The sequence below is a fragment of the Seriola aureovittata genome, chromosome 1 (assembly GCF_021018895.1).
Source record: "Seriola aureovittata isolate HTS-2021-v1 ecotype China chromosome 1, ASM2101889v1, whole genome shotgun sequence".
Lineage (NCBI taxonomy): Eukaryota > Metazoa > Chordata > Actinopteri > Carangiformes > Carangidae > Seriola > Seriola aureovittata.
In genome coordinates this window covers 26,448,099-26,463,645 of record NC_079364.1, presented here as the reverse complement: position 1 = coordinate 26,463,645, position 15,547 = coordinate 26,448,099, and the positions used below count along the sequence as shown (strand labels likewise).

Sequence of the window (15,547 nt, the reverse complement as noted above, 5' to 3'; positions counted from 1 at the left end):
TCATTTGGTTCGTTCACTTCCCCAACCTGAGCCTAGCAGCCCCAGTAAAGGAAAGAGAGGAAGGTGTTCAACTCACGCTCTGCCCAACACCTCCGTAACACAATCAGCCCTGGGATATTACGCTCTACATCGCTGTTGACTTTTCGGTATTAAACCGAGAGCAAATACGTTCAGTATAAACATTTGAACCATTTTCCAAATATGTTCATTAAAACCCTTTCCTCATTATGTTAGCTCATGTTCCATTACGTTTCTCAAAAAACTCATTTGCTGTTGCAAATAAGTATCTGATCATCTGTGCATCAAAAGCTTTTCTGAACGTGGATGTGCAGCTTCACAGAGACTACAAGCCTCTCTAAAACCAGACTCATGGTTGTGAGTCTAGTGACGACTGTTAAGAGGACGGGGTAAGTTTGTTGTTTTCATCCAATAGTGAAGGTGGCAGTAGTGTGACATTATCTCACTGCAGGTAGTAGAGATCATATGAGTTGTTTTTGGAAAGCTCATGCAGTGTGAATAGGCCCACATTTGAAAAACATTGAATTGTTGACCGGCTCTTCAGCCTCTGGTGATGACTCACTCGCTCAGATTTGTTCAGGAATGAGATGTTTTCTGTGAAACATATGCCACATATTGTGAAAAAGAAAACTGGCAGGGAGAGAAGGAGCCTGTGCATACACACACACACACACACACACACACACACACACACACACACATACGTATTTGTACATGGCGAGGGGTGACTCACTCTCTTTTTGTTCATGCCACCTTGTTGTGGTTGTGTAGGTGGCGGATCCAAGACAGTGGTATGTGACCTGCACTCTGAAGGAACTGCACACATTTACAAGCTAATGACTGTTTTCATGTTTGTAGGTCAACCTACGATAAATTCAACTTTACCTTAGTCCTCATGTGAGTGAAAAAAACGATGCCCTCTTTCAATATACTGTACAATGCTGAAGTCTATAAAGATCCTCGTCCACTGTTGAACTGCAAATATGCTTCTATGAGCAAATTAACTGAGCAAAAAGAAAAAACACATTTTTCCGCCTGTTTTCTGAGCAGCTACGACCTGTAAAGCGTGACCGACAGACACAGTCAAACTTTCATGGGTCATCCAGCAGCTCTGTTTCCAAACAAAGTATTAGTAACATCAGATAATGAGGAGGATACAGCTCAGTTATGCAAAAACTTTTCAATAATCAGTTGCTTCTACTGAAATATGTCCATTGTGTCTGTTCTTTGTCATAAAGCAACAATGTCAAACCCAGAACCAGGGTCTGTGAGATAATGTTGTAAGACCTTTCACAGCCATTGTGATCATCTGACTGTGACACCACACCTGCAGGTAGCTCCACCTGTCTGTCATATGACTCTGCCCTTCCAGGTAGTACAGGACCGTTGAGGAGCGTCTCTTCCTGCCACCTTCTGGCCTAATCATTTAGGTACAGTCCCTTGTTATTGCCTTGCCTGAGTGTATCTTTCATTGTCATGTAGAAATGACATTTTTGATTCAAGACAACAACAATATCAGACTTTGATCAATTGGCCTGACATGAGTCTCTGGGCTGGGATAAGGAAACTTTATTTTATTTTATTATTTTGTGAGATAGCCTATGTACAGTATATACGCGTGTCTCAATTAGCCTGTGACCGCTGCTTATCTGTTGTGTGCTGCTCCAGTTCTGTGACTTCTATAATCTGTCTTCAGCAGCACATGATGTATGAGCTATAGGCCTAATTACTGTGATAAGATGCCGGAGAGCGGCAGCGCTGGTATAGGCTGAGCTGCTTTAAAAGAAGCCGATGGACCCTTTCTGCTTCCAACGCACAATCACTGCGATTGAAATAAAAGCTCAGTCACCCGATGAAGCTATTGGCTGGGAGGCTCCGGGTCCTTGCGCACTGCCGATGGACCGCTCTCATAAGCGCTCGCTCTGACTCGACACACGCACATCAAACTGCGTGGGACCATGTCGCAGTACACTCTGGGAGGTAGGAAGCCTTACGTGTTCTTGTGATTGTGTGTTTCTTACTTTTACTAGTTTCCATTGAGTCCGGAGTCTCGGTGATCGCTTCTATTTTTTTTTAATTACAGCTTCTTTGTGCACTTCAGTTTTTTCCAACAGAAAGAGAAAAAAAGAGCAAATATTACAACTTGGCACAGATTTTATTCAGAAATCATAAAGGTAAACTGATCTCAGCCGTGATGAAGAGCTAAAGAGGATGAGGATGAGGCAGTTTGAGGAGGATATGCACTCACACACAACTGACGCTGTAACAGAGAGAGAGGCTGTAACTCACAGGGAAGGTGTCCCTGTTTGATTTAGATAACTTTGTGTGAATAAGGACCAAGAGTGTTGTAGACAAACAAACCAGATTATTCCAGCCAAAGGGCAGAATAGGCTTCATACACTTTGTGTCAACTAAAGTAATTGCATGGACTTCCCCATCTTGTTATTACTATATACATGTCTAAATGAAGTTTACCCGCAGCCTGCACACACAAGTAAGAATTCTGCATTAAATGCTGAATTGGCTCAGCTCATGTTTCACCATTACCTCATTTGCTCTATAATCATCAGAGCTCACTGGCTGGTCAGTCTGACTCATGTCAGCAATACCCTCAGCCTTTATTTTCTAACACCACTGCAGCATTCAGCCCATCTGTACTTTCATCTCTTAATGGAGGCTGGCTGAGGAGCTGCCTGCTCCTGGACTGACTCTTTGACGGGGCTGAAATGGATCTGCGCTGACAGCCAGCACAACACTTGCTCTGATAGTGATCTAGTCTTTCTAAGGATGCACCTCCTGCAGTGAGCATCTGATAACTCTCGTGATGATGTGAGAATCCATGTATGGTGCATATTAGGACACTCCCTCAGATAGTCAGATAAAATGTGTGTTTTCAGTGATTAGCCGCTGATTTAAAAAATCTGGTTTATTAATTAAGAGTAAAAATCATAGCATTCGTCCCTACTAAGTGTTGGTTTTTATGTACGTGAAAGGTCTTCAATAGTAATAAAAGCATTAAGCTTTTCTCTGTAAATGATTTTCACTCTCACGGCTGGTTGTTTATCTTGAAATGGTCACTGGTGGAAGCTCACAGCTTTCGAACCTTATTTTCACCGCTGTCCCCCAGTGTGTCTGATGCATGAGTCATCCCAGTGCTCCCGCATTATCTGACGTTAAATGAGCATCAGGGTCTATGAAAAGCTGTCTAGTATGAGAAATCGTCAAGGCTGACATTGAGTACTTACACATACACAGCATACACACGCATTTCCATGCATACTATCAATACATGCATACTGTCATGCATATATACTGTATATACATGTAGATTGGGGTGACAAGCAACAAAACTGCTGTATAAGGCAGCTCTTAACTTGCTTATAGAGGGCAAGTGGTTAGATTTCATTGTTTACACCACTTAACTATGTCAGTGTCAGTTGTCACTGTGCTGCTGCTTAGAGGTCACGAAAAATGAAGAGAAGTGAAAAACAAGCGTGTGAAAATAAAAAGGTAGCTTTACATTTGTTACTAAAATTGTTTGCTCACTTATGTTTAAACCTGTGTTGATGCAATTAAATAAAAAATACACCACAATTTCACTCAGTGCAATAATAACAAGTGTATGTAACAAGAGTATATTTTGATTTTTTTTTTTTTTGAAATGGGCAAAACCATGACATCATAACCTCGTAACGTAAGCAATTACATGAAATGAATGAAAAACAAAAGAGCAGAATGTGACTGTGTGGTGCCACGACTTCTGGTTGAAGTGCCGCTTGGATACATATACACTCAACCACACATATATCTACACATATGTGTGTATGATGTTGTTGGTGTCTTATCCAACTTTTAATGGTAATGTTTTGTGGGCACACAGACAACATTTGTGTGATGAAAACACACACACACACACACACAAACACACAAGCACATGCACACACAATTTGATTGCCAGGAAAATTGACACCAACGCATTGCATGTGCTCTGCTCCTGCTTTGGATCAAAACAGCAACTGTGCCAATACCATTTATAGAATTATGATTATAACCCCGAGATATTTCCTCTTTAATCTCATCAAGGAGGCAGAGTGCAGACACAACAAGATAATGTTTAGAGTCAGATGTCCTAAGGTCTTTTGTGATGAATCTGGCTTCATTCAAAGTCTGTCGTTTTTTTTCTCACTGACAGGTCACTCAGAAACACAAAACTGATTTAATTTGTCAGTTTGTGATGCTGCTCCTCTCTTTATCTCTCTCTTGTCTCTCTTTTCTCTCTATTGCTTTCTCCCACTCAAAGATTCACTGCACCTCAGTTTCTCATGCTCCTTCTTAGTCCCATCAACACATTATTAAGTCCTGACTGCTTTGTTTTCATCTGTCTCTCTAGTTCACCTGCAGATTCTGCTGGCTGTGGGCCTGGCCGTGTTCTGCTACTGTCTGGTTCTCGGTTGCGTCCTTTGCTGTCGCAGAAAGAAGAGGGCTTCATCCGAGGACAAGGAGGCAGTTTTCTTGTCTCCTCATCCTGCAGAGAGGGTGACCGTGACATTGACTCCGTCTCCGTGTACACAGCCTGTTAAGCAGCAGTATGAGGAGCTGGATGGAGATGTGTTGGAGTTTCCTTCCTCTAAAAGCAGCTCTTCTCCCTCTGAGGATGATCTAACTGCTCTGCCTTTTGACACCAACCCAACCAGTTCAGCTGAGCTGGTGCAGTCTCTGGGGTCATCTTCCTCAATGCGGCGCCTCAGCACCCCGGCTGTTCCCTACTCACCCAGTAAACCTCAAAGTCATGGCAGAGCTTCTTTGCCCTCCCTCACTAAGATGAATCTGGTGTCCAAATCTCGTCGGGCGATGGGTCGACGAAGCACTGTGAGCGGTGAGAGTTTTCTTTACAGCGAGAGCAGTCGACTGACTGCTGGTGCTGCCAGAGCTCCTACCCAGCAGGGGGAGCTATCACGGTATGGCTCTAACTCTCTATCCATCCCCTCTAAACCCGCTCCTCTCCTGCACTTCTCCCTGCTCTTCTCCTCTGCCTGTGGCACCCTGGCGGTCAACATCCTGGGGTTCTCGGGGGCCAGTCGAAGGCGCAGTGGGGTGTTTGTCCGAGTCAGCCTTCCTCCGCTCTGCCCCTCCCCTCAGCAGATGGCCTCTCGGCGCCGTAGCCTCAGCCCAGACCTCCACAGTCAGAGCTTTGTGCTGCAGGTGGGCTCAGTGGAAGAGCTGTGCACCTGCACCTTGAGACTAGCTGTCTACAGCAGGGACTTCTCAGGCCTGAGAGAGACTGCGCTGGGGGTGGTGGAGCTGCTCTGTGAGCAAATGGATTGGGAACCCGACATCACCACCACCTACACCAGGCAGCTCAGCCCAACTAAAAACAAGTTGAAAAAGGTAGATGGTGATTTCATTTATTGTATTGATGTATGCATTACCGTTAAGTGCATAGAATAAGAAAACAGACAAAGGTGCAGTGAAAAACAGATAATAAGAGGTCCTGTGATGAAAGCCCAAGAAGGACTTCGCTATCAGCAACTGGACCTGAGCCCAACATGAAAACCAAGTGAAAGTGTCTGCAGAGTCTAATAAAAGGGCAGATTGGCAGCCTCCAAAAGCCCACAGAGCAGTTGTTGCCTTAACCAGCACCACACCAAAACCTTTATTTAAGTTATCTGAATTTAAGTGGAGGCCTGTAGTCAGAACTGCAGTTCACACAAAGAGCTGGCTAACTTGGGGTAAAACCCATGTCAGCTGTCTCTCTGGTCAAGGAATAGTTTGATATGAATCCGTCCATTAGCTATACCACTTACCATATATCACAGGGGATCTGAAGCCAATCCCAGCAGACAGCGGGCGAGAGGTGGGGTAACATGCCAACTTCACACAGAAGGGCTGGCAGGCAGGTCTGAACCAGCAGGTGGTCGGTTTAACTTAGCCTACAGACTGGAAGCAGGTGGAAACAGCTGTCCTGGTTCTGTCCAAAGGCAATAAAACCTGCCTCCCAGCACCTGTGAAGCTCACTAATTAACATGTTTTATCTCATTTATTTAATCTGTGCAATGTAAAAATTTGGCCATGTAACAGTCAAATCCTGAAGTCTCCATTCCTCATAAAGCTCACACTGACATCAGAACTCTCACACAAAACCATAACCTGTTGTCTTTGGACTAAAGACTGCAGATTAACCAAGCAAGATATGACTAGTTAATTAGTGAGGTTTAGATGTGCTGGTTGGCAGATTTCGATACCTTCAGATAAAAACCATGCTAGCTTCTACTGTCTGCTGGATCACTGGTATTGATCTTCCCATCTAACTCTTGGCAGGAAAGAGAAAAGATTTGCTTTAAATGAAAAGAAGCAATCTCTAAAATGATAAGACACATTCAACTGAGTGGAGTAATTTGTTGCATTTTGATTGGCTGGCGGAAGATGCAGTCTGGGGTGCTCGAGTAATGAGGCTCTTTCTCTTGTCGTTTTGGGTGCTGTCAGATCCAATCAAAATTTTACACAGACCTTAGACCCCAAGGCGATTTAATTCTGACTCAAACAGGAAACAAAGTGGACTGGGACGTGTGGACCAGAGACCTGGTATGTTTTGGGTCATGCCCTTGAGTTTTTCACACGCCTGTGTCTGCCCAATGACCTTAAGTACAAACTGAAGCAGGGTGGACTGTGGGCTTTGTGTGTGTCTGAGGGTGTCTAGCTGGGATCATAACTCCTTTTTGGGCTACTGATTGTACTTCCTGCTCTCTTTGATCTTAATGTATATTTCAAAACCTTTTTAACAAAGTCCGCATGTTCAATTGATTTCACAGATAGAGAAACTATGCACATGGGCTTATAAATAGCACATATCATGTTTTATCCATGAAGGAATGTAGCATCTAATCAGCTCTCCCGTTAGCCAGTTTTCCACTGTTGTTAGTCATGGTGACATTGTTGTTAGCGATTGCAGAGCAAACAAGCAGAGTGCAGCAAATTGGCAGTGCGCCCACGCCGTGCCCTCTGCAGCTCTGTCGAAGCAGTGCCAGAGGGCATTAATAACAGGCTTTTGCAGCGAGGGGGGTCCTGATGTTTTAGTGGACATTAGTCAGTCAGTCACTCTGATTTTTGCCACAGAGTCATGCTGTGTGCGTGGTGGGTGGGCAAAAATCCTTTCTGGTGGGTGGGCCAGATGGAGTCAGTCGAGATTACATCTTTTAATGTAGCCACTTCCTGGATTTATAGAAAAACACCAGGTTTTGTGATTAGTTTAAGGGGACCAGCCGGGCTATTGACGATTATTCATCTGCAGTACCTTTGACACCCCATGGGAGTGGAGGGCATGACATGATGGAGATTTCAGGACTGTACATTTAGCTCAAGAGGAGCCTGAACACAACATTGCTCCTATTGACTGTCAGGAAGATCAGCAGGAAGAAAAATGGCCACTAACCTCTGCTTTCTGTTGTTAGCTAATGAGCATATGGTTAACTTTAGGAGTACATATAGGAATGTGAAATATTTAATCCATTTAAACTGATGATAGAACTGGAAGGAAGTGATCTACACATACAGTAAACATATATTATCACCGTATTTTCTCCATAACAACACAACACCCACCTGTCACTCAAAGCGGCCACGCCCTCCATTATGCAGAACTTTAAGCCTAAATAAAATTTAAACAGCTGAGATATTCAAAAGTTCACTTTCCGTGCAGTTGCCATTAGGGGGGAAAATAGGCTATCAGAATAAAACCATTTTTTGCACCAGGCTGTAAACATGTTGATTTCTGCTGTAAAGTTGGGCATTTTAACGTGAGAGTCTTTGGGGATTTACTCACTTTTGGAGCCTCAAGTGGTCATTCGAGGAAGTTTTTGGCACTTTGTTGTTGGCTTCATTTTTCAGCCTGGAGGATGTGGTGGCAGTGACCTGGAGATTACTAAATCTGTGACTGAAAGATTTGCATCTTGAGAAAATGTGGAAGGGATAGTATGCTAAACTGCGGAGTGCCTTATAGATGGAGCCTGCGGGGAAGTGAAGCTGTCGCTGATAGTGTGAATATTCGGTCAATCATTCCTATACAAATAAAGGATAAATGAAGTAAAACCACAGGGAGAAGTTTGTCAGTATCATAATACTTTCCCCCCTATCTTCTGAGGCTTCCATGCTATGGAGATCATTGGATGACTCATATAATCTGTCTGTTGGGTCCCGTTATGTAACTAGAGTGAACAAAGTTACCAAATAATAAGAGAAGAAAAGACTAATGCAGTCCACTGCAAATAAGTCTTACTTCCAACTATATTGTGCCTGAGGATAAGATAAGAGTAAGAACATTTTTTCATTTAATTTTGATGTTATTTATATAATAGTACATTATATTATAGTATTTGTTTTTGATATAAGACAAATTTTGAGGAGGAAGAGGATTCGGCTGTACAGCCGGATTTTATGAACTAGCCTCAAATCTTATTATCACAGGTAAAGAGAGATGCAACACAGTTCTCCCTCTGTTTGGTTGTCAGTGTAGAGGTAGGAATTTAAGATTTATGAGAAAAAATGCAATATGCAATAATTTATTTTGCTTCATATCAAATCACCATTTCACCGAATCACCAGTGTTACTTTCCTGAAAAACAAACCTCAGGCTGTAGCTTTATTGTGTGTTTGCAGAATAACGTCACTCCTTTTAAAAGGCGGTGTAAATGTGAGTGACGGTCTCTGAGGCGAAGTGCTAGTGACAGACAGAGGCAGTGAACCGAAACTCACTTGTTGGATGAAATGGCCTTCACACTCTGCTGCTCAGCCTCAGCAAGTCGCTGGCGGGCTAACGCTCAGACAGTTTTCAGCAGACTGTGATTCGCAGGACCCCAAACAATGCAAGCTAATGAAATCTGACATGAAATCAGATGGAAATGACCATCATACTTACACATTAGCTGTTACCTTTAACCAAAGCGCCTTAGTGCATGAATATCAATTATTACAAAAGAAAATTCTTTCCACTGACAGAAGAATGATTAACTCTGAGTGGCCAAGAGGCCTCATGAATAAAAGCTGAATACATTTCAAACTGACTCAGAATGAAACTTTTAACCTGTTCCCATTGACTTACAGAAAATCCCTCTGAAATTCCCCTGATGGGAAATTGAAACGTTGACTTTGACACTTTGGTCGACATTGACAGAACTTTAGAAACATCTTGATGAGCATGGCTTAGAGCATGGGATTTAAGTGCTTTACAGCTTGGATCTGCTCTGTGTTCTTGTGGTTTTTCCCCCTTGGCTTCGTTTCATTCCCAGCCTCCCAAAGGATGAAGGGAACATCTGCTGGGGTGAAAGAAGACTTTTTCTTCCTCTTGCTAAATCTCTCACATTTTGTCTTTATCTCATGGTTCTGTTCTTCTTCTCCCTCCCGCCCTCAGAGTGTGAGTTCTCAGGAAACCTTGGGTCACAGGAAGAGCTCAGTGTGTGCACCACGTGCTTTAGGCCAACTGTTCATCCTGCTGCAGTACCAGACGCTGGCCCAGCGCATCAAAGTGATGGTCCGAAAGGCTGAGAATCTGGCCAAGCTCACACGGATCCCAGGAACTCCAGGTGAAGACCAGCAAGTCCTCATATCTAATAAATAAAATAGGCTGTTTATCCCCTGCCCGGCCTTTTTTTATTATTTTTTTTTTGCATTTGAAGGAATAATTCAACATTTGCTTATTTGTTTTCTTGCGGGGAGTTAGATTAAAACATTGGTATTGCTCTCATGTGTCGGCAGGGGTCAGATGATCCAGAGTTTGTGGTTTTTACATTTTGCCTTCTAAACCAATGAAATAAAAGAGATGTAACATGTTAATTCATGAGCGGTAGGTTTAGTGGTGCAGCAGTCTTTACGCTACGCTACATTAAGCTAACGGCCTGTTGACTCCAGCTTCACATTGAACAGACATGACAGTGGTTCCATCTTTGCGCCTTTCTCTTGGCAAGAAAGTAAATATGTGTATTTCTTATATACTATAAATATGTGTGAAAATATTCCTTTAACTGTTTCTCACCTTGGTTGTACTGACAGCAGCAGTAGGCAATATAAAGTCTGTACGATTATCTAATGGCAACCTGCGGAAACTGTATCAACGTCTATTAACCTCCTCAAGTGGATGGATATTACTTTGGACTTTACAAATATACCATTAGATACCATTAAATACATGTACTTAGTATACTTAGTCACATGCTTAGACAGCATGCTTAATATAAGCTGCATCGCACATGAGTACACTGGATGACATGTAAACTGCTAATACTGCCTCTGACTGTATTCTCCTCTATTAGTCCAGCCATGGTCAGACAGACTGCTTCCCTGATGGGTTTGTAGTAATCAGATTAGGAACCGATCAGCCCGGTGTCATTTCCCCTCCTGTCTGTATCACATCTCGCTGCATCTGATTTAAAGCTCTGTGGAGAGGAGAAAACAGGAGCTTCTGTAAAAAGAAAAACAACTTTGATGTTTTGGTTTTCTCACACCTTAAGGGACAGTTTGAGACAACATGGTCAGTTGTGTGTTGCTGATGAGTTTCAAGATCAAATGGGTCCTAAAATTAGTGAAAATGACTGCTCTTTGCAGATGCGTGATTCTTATCTGACAGTGACACATTGCTTTTTAATTTGACTAAATCCAATTAGCTTGCAAGACTGGTTTTAAAAGGGAAATAATATTTTGGAAGTGATGGTGCCAATTCGTAACAGTGACAGTGGAGAGGAGCTCAGAGAGGATTATGAGGATGTAAATCAGCATGTGTAGATACATTTCATGTGAGGTTAACAACATAATACACAACACTGCAGTACTGTAGATTCATTCATTTACACCAAGTATTTATGTAAATGATTTTACTTTTCCTTTTTATTCATTGACCCTTGTAGAAATAAAAAGTTTAATCTAATTATGAGATAAATAGACCAAATCTGATATATAAAATACAATGATGACGGTGGATATCATTTGTTCACACAGACCACTACGTTGTCATCAACTTGCGTCAGGATGGGAAAGTAATTGGTACCAAGGAGACCAAAGGAGCCAGTGGTCCGAACCCCGTCTGGAACGCTCCATTTCTGTTTGACGTGCCCCCTGGTGACATCACTCAGCTGCCATTAGTGCTCGAATTCATCATCATGCAGGTGAGAAGTTCTACATCCTGTATATACAGTACGTATTTGAGAGAAACATGCAGTTTTATGTTGAAATGCTGCAATACTGGAAGTGAATACCTCATTGTGACTTCTTAATGATCTTCAGGGCCGTCTCTACACTAAGAGCAGTGCTTTGGGTCGTGTGCTGATTGGCAGCGATGCTTCAGAGGCGGGACAGGGACACTGGAAGGAAATGTGCAGTCGGGGGCAAATAGAAACGGCTCGCTGGCACACCATCCAATCAGATGTGTAGGACTAACAGACAGACTGCACCAGTGTCCCTTTGCAGCCTAGTGAGTGTCCTAGAGGTGGAGTTCCTTGTAGGTGGGAATAACATGCGATAACTGCTGCCAAAGTATTTATTTTGTATTTTTTTTTTTTTTTTTTTAGTTCTGTTGTGGATTTTTGCTCGCCATGCTAATTTTGAGAGTTTTCCATGTTATTTATCAACAGATAATGTTCATGAATTAAATACTTAGTAATGCTGTTCAAGGGAGAGACAATATTCAGATGGTCCGTGTGTATGTACACATTGATCACCATGTGGAGGAGCGTGCGAGGAGGGATGTGCAGCAGTTCTCTCCATATCAACAGTATTCTGCATCCCTGCATTGCCTTTTTCATTATTTCCACTGTGACTTCTTAAAACTGTAGTCTGTAAAACTGTATCATTCTGGATGTACTGTATGCAATTTGTGCTGATGTTGTAGTACTGTTTGTATTGTGCCCAGAGGCTACAAATGTTAATGTTCAATAGAACTTGTTGGATTTTCAAAGATTTCAGTGCAAATTTCGGTGCATCTATGTTGCCACTCTGCCTGTGGTTTGCTGTGGTGTATTGCTGTGCCAGTATTTGTCCACAAGCTGTAAACACATCTGACATTCAGTGTGAGGCCGTTACACTGGCCTCACTTTGTGTAGCATGTGGGCTGAATTATTGTTTTATTTGTGCAGTTCCCAAAAGGAAAAAGGTTTTTGTCCTCTTTTCAGCCACTGGAACTTACAATAAACATGTGGTGGCTTTATGATTCACAGTCGTACTGTAAAACAACCAGTATTCAGCCAGTCAAGCAATGCCTAATGCCAAAAACGTGTGTGTGTTTCTTTATAACACTTATTATTATTTCAATATCTAAAAATGTGACACCCTTTGTAACAAAATCAGAAGGGTGGGTTTGAACATAACAATTCTTGACATTTATTTGGCACATATATAATAATGACACATTTTAGAAAATGTAATGTGTTTTTAATACAAATCAATTGAGTTTATGTATAGTATATAGACCATGTTGATGCCTACTGGTGGCATGTATTGTCTCAACTGTATATGAATGTCTTTGCTTTTAAAAGGAAATAGTGTCAGAAGATCTAAAATAAATCATTATATTATATAAATAAACTTTTGTTGCGTATGGGTGACACTCCAGAGACTCTGGCTGTGATAAAGCCAGAAAACATGTAAAGACAGTGAAACCTGTCCTTGATGGTAAATGGACATTGAGGAAAATAAGACAGCCCAGATATGAGAATCAAAGGTTTGAACTCACGGCATTCATCAGCTATATTGGCTTTTTTCCAGACATGTCACAGTGGGAAAAACCATAGGTGTAAATAAACTGAATGATGGCTGAATTCCATTTAGTTTTGCCATTTAGTTTCAGGGTCCAGTTATTGTGGGTGCTGGCTCACTGCCTCACTGTCATTGCTTACTGAGATGTAACAGAGGCGTTAATGTTCTGACATGTTTTCCCACTTTGACAAGTCAAAATGTCTGAGGCCTATTTATTCATATTGGCTTTGAATTGCAACGCGTTGTAATGTTATTTACTTGCTTCCTCTTAAAAAGGCCTATTGTACTGCTGGAACAACAAATGATACATTCATTTTATAAATTTAAAAGCTCTGGGAGAGTTTTGTCAGAGACCCTGTGAACACTTACATAGCTACACTTGTCTGATTTAACGATGGTTCAAATTCTTTGTATTTGAATCACCTGAATCATCTGAAGAGAATCGGTCCTGGAGCAGCAGCAGCTTCTAAATATGAACAATGATTATGATATAGTTTGCTAATATCATTGGATGGCAGATGAAGCTGTAACAGTGGGTCTTCTGAAAGCCTTTAAAAGTCTTGCTTGCAATTCTGTGAGACCATACTTTAAACACAGCGGTGCTTTGAGCTAAATGCTAATGTCAGCATGCTAACATGCTCACAGTGACAACGCTATTGTGCTGATGTAGTTTAGCATGCTTTCAGCTAACATTTGCTAATTAGCATTAAACACAAAGTAATGTTAGTGTTTGTAATAATGATGACGATGATGATGACGATGATGTCACTGAGAGGCAAATGCTGCAGCTGCACCAGATACAGTGAGTAGCTGAGCTCCTCAGACAGTGTGACAGCTGTCATGGTGATTTGATGGAAATATGGGGACGTTTCTGCTTCTTAGCTGGACGAATGACAGTCAATAAAATAAAACTCAATAAAACTTAATTGGATGAAAGATTTTTCAAACTAAAACTCCTTCGGTCACTATAACTGAATGCCACTGTCATCCATCTCCAAACATCCACATACAGTATTCTGTGTATCCAGTTAAAGTCTTGCTGCTGTGAGGGACAGTGATATTTGTAGATTTTGGCATCATGGAGCAGCCTGATAAAACTTCAGTTACTATTCCCAAGACATATGCAAACCTTTTCCCTAACCCTTCCTGGTCGATTTTTCACCCAGCCTGTGTTCACATCATCTGGTCCTGACAGAGATGTGACAAGTGTATGCTTTATGACTAAATCCCTTAGTCATTATTTCCTGCTCACAGTGGGCAACATCCCTCCCAGTAGTTATAAATATCTATAGGATGTGCAATCCAAAGGTGATGTAATCTAACTCCTAGGGTGATCTTCTGTCATATCAGATCATCAAATGTAAATGCAGCTACTCAAACACACACACAATAACAGTACACACACTAATGGACACACACACAGAATAAGTCATGTCAGACCATTACAATGGGTAAAATGTGGAAATTTGCATCATGGGCCCAGTTGGATGGAAAACACATTCTCACACTTAATTACACTCTTCATATCAGGTCACACTTCCCATTCAGCTTTTTTTCTCTCTCCTTTATACAATAGGCAATACAAATTCATGGCTCCTTTCCTCACTCTGTAATTTGCACCGTCTATTGGCTTGAACCATCACTTCTGTCCATGAAGTGAGTTTCAGAAAAGCTGCAGATGTGCTAGAGGTTACTACAGGGCAGCAGGTGGTCAGGTTTATTTTTTGCTTGCCTGTAGTTATCTTCAACATATAGTATAAACTTAGAAAATGCAATCAGTAAAATAAAGTTAATCTATAATAGAGTAAAATGTATAATTAAAAAAAGATCATCTATGATTTCAAAATACTGACTGAATTGAATTTGAGCAAATATTTTCCAAAGATGCTTCTGTCATGCTTGGAAGTTAAATTCTTTAAACATGAAAGCACAAAATACTGCACATCCTGCTTTGTGTAAAGGATTTGGAAAAAAAATCCTGGCATGAGGCTGTTAAGCATTTGATACAGACACGCATCCATTTCTTCAGTCCTCTGATCTGCCCACTCTCCTGGGGGAGGCTAAGTAAATGAGATTTAGTTGATCTATCCGCAGTATAGCCTCCTCTCTGTGTGGGCCTGCATGACTCTGCCACTGTCATAAACAGATTTCCCACATCAGTTGCTGAGAAACAAAGCATTTAACACTGTTTCCTCAAATGTCAACGTTTGAAGGTAAAAGAGAGAAAAAAGTAGGAGACTTTATCTAAAACAAGTCACCCACTATCAAGGGTTCATAATGGCCTTATTAAGAGTTATTAATTAAACTAATGATTCTTTATAGATCAATTTAAGCCATAAGTGAGAAAAATTTTTGAACTGCCAGGTTGTGAAAAACTGTTGATCCTCTGCCAGCAAGTTGCTTTTAAGTTCATCTGGTCAACGCCTCCAATAGACCATTTGACCTCTGACCTTTCGGGAAAGTACTGCAGAGCACTAGGACCACAATCAGTTTATTATCTTTTTATTAATATTTACAACTGCAGACTTCATGATATGGGTATAAACAAATACGGATACGTTATTCAGATGTGAACAGTTAATTCACTCTGATCAGATATACACACAACATCTTACAAATTCAACAAATAAGTATTTTGTATCAGATGACATATTAACTTTTGGTGATTGCTTATTGTAATGTGAGAAACTATTTTACTAACTATTTATTTTTTATGGTTTAATGACTTACTAGTGTTTTTTGAATGTTCTGGCTAATAAATCCCCAGTAAGATTTTTTTTTTTCTACATCTTAA

At 41.3% G+C, this 15,547-nt stretch overlaps 1 protein-coding gene across 1 annotated transcript; it reads left to right on the top strand.

Annotated features, from left to right (window-relative positions):
- The first annotated feature begins 1,493 nt into the window (after positions 1–1,493).
- LOC130176858 (synaptotagmin-5) lies at positions 1,494–12,582 on the top strand. Its single transcript, XM_056388274.1, has 5 exons — positions 1,494–1,998; positions 4,409–5,406; positions 9,422–9,593; positions 11,002–11,168; positions 11,287–12,582. Exons 1-5 carry the CDS (start codon positions 1,977–1,979, stop codon positions 11,431–11,433), a joined length of 1,506 nt encoding a protein of 501 aa, XP_056244249.1. The 5' UTR covers positions 1,494–1,976; the 3' UTR covers positions 11,434–12,582.
- The last annotated feature ends 2,965 nt before the right edge of the window (positions 12,583–15,547 follow it).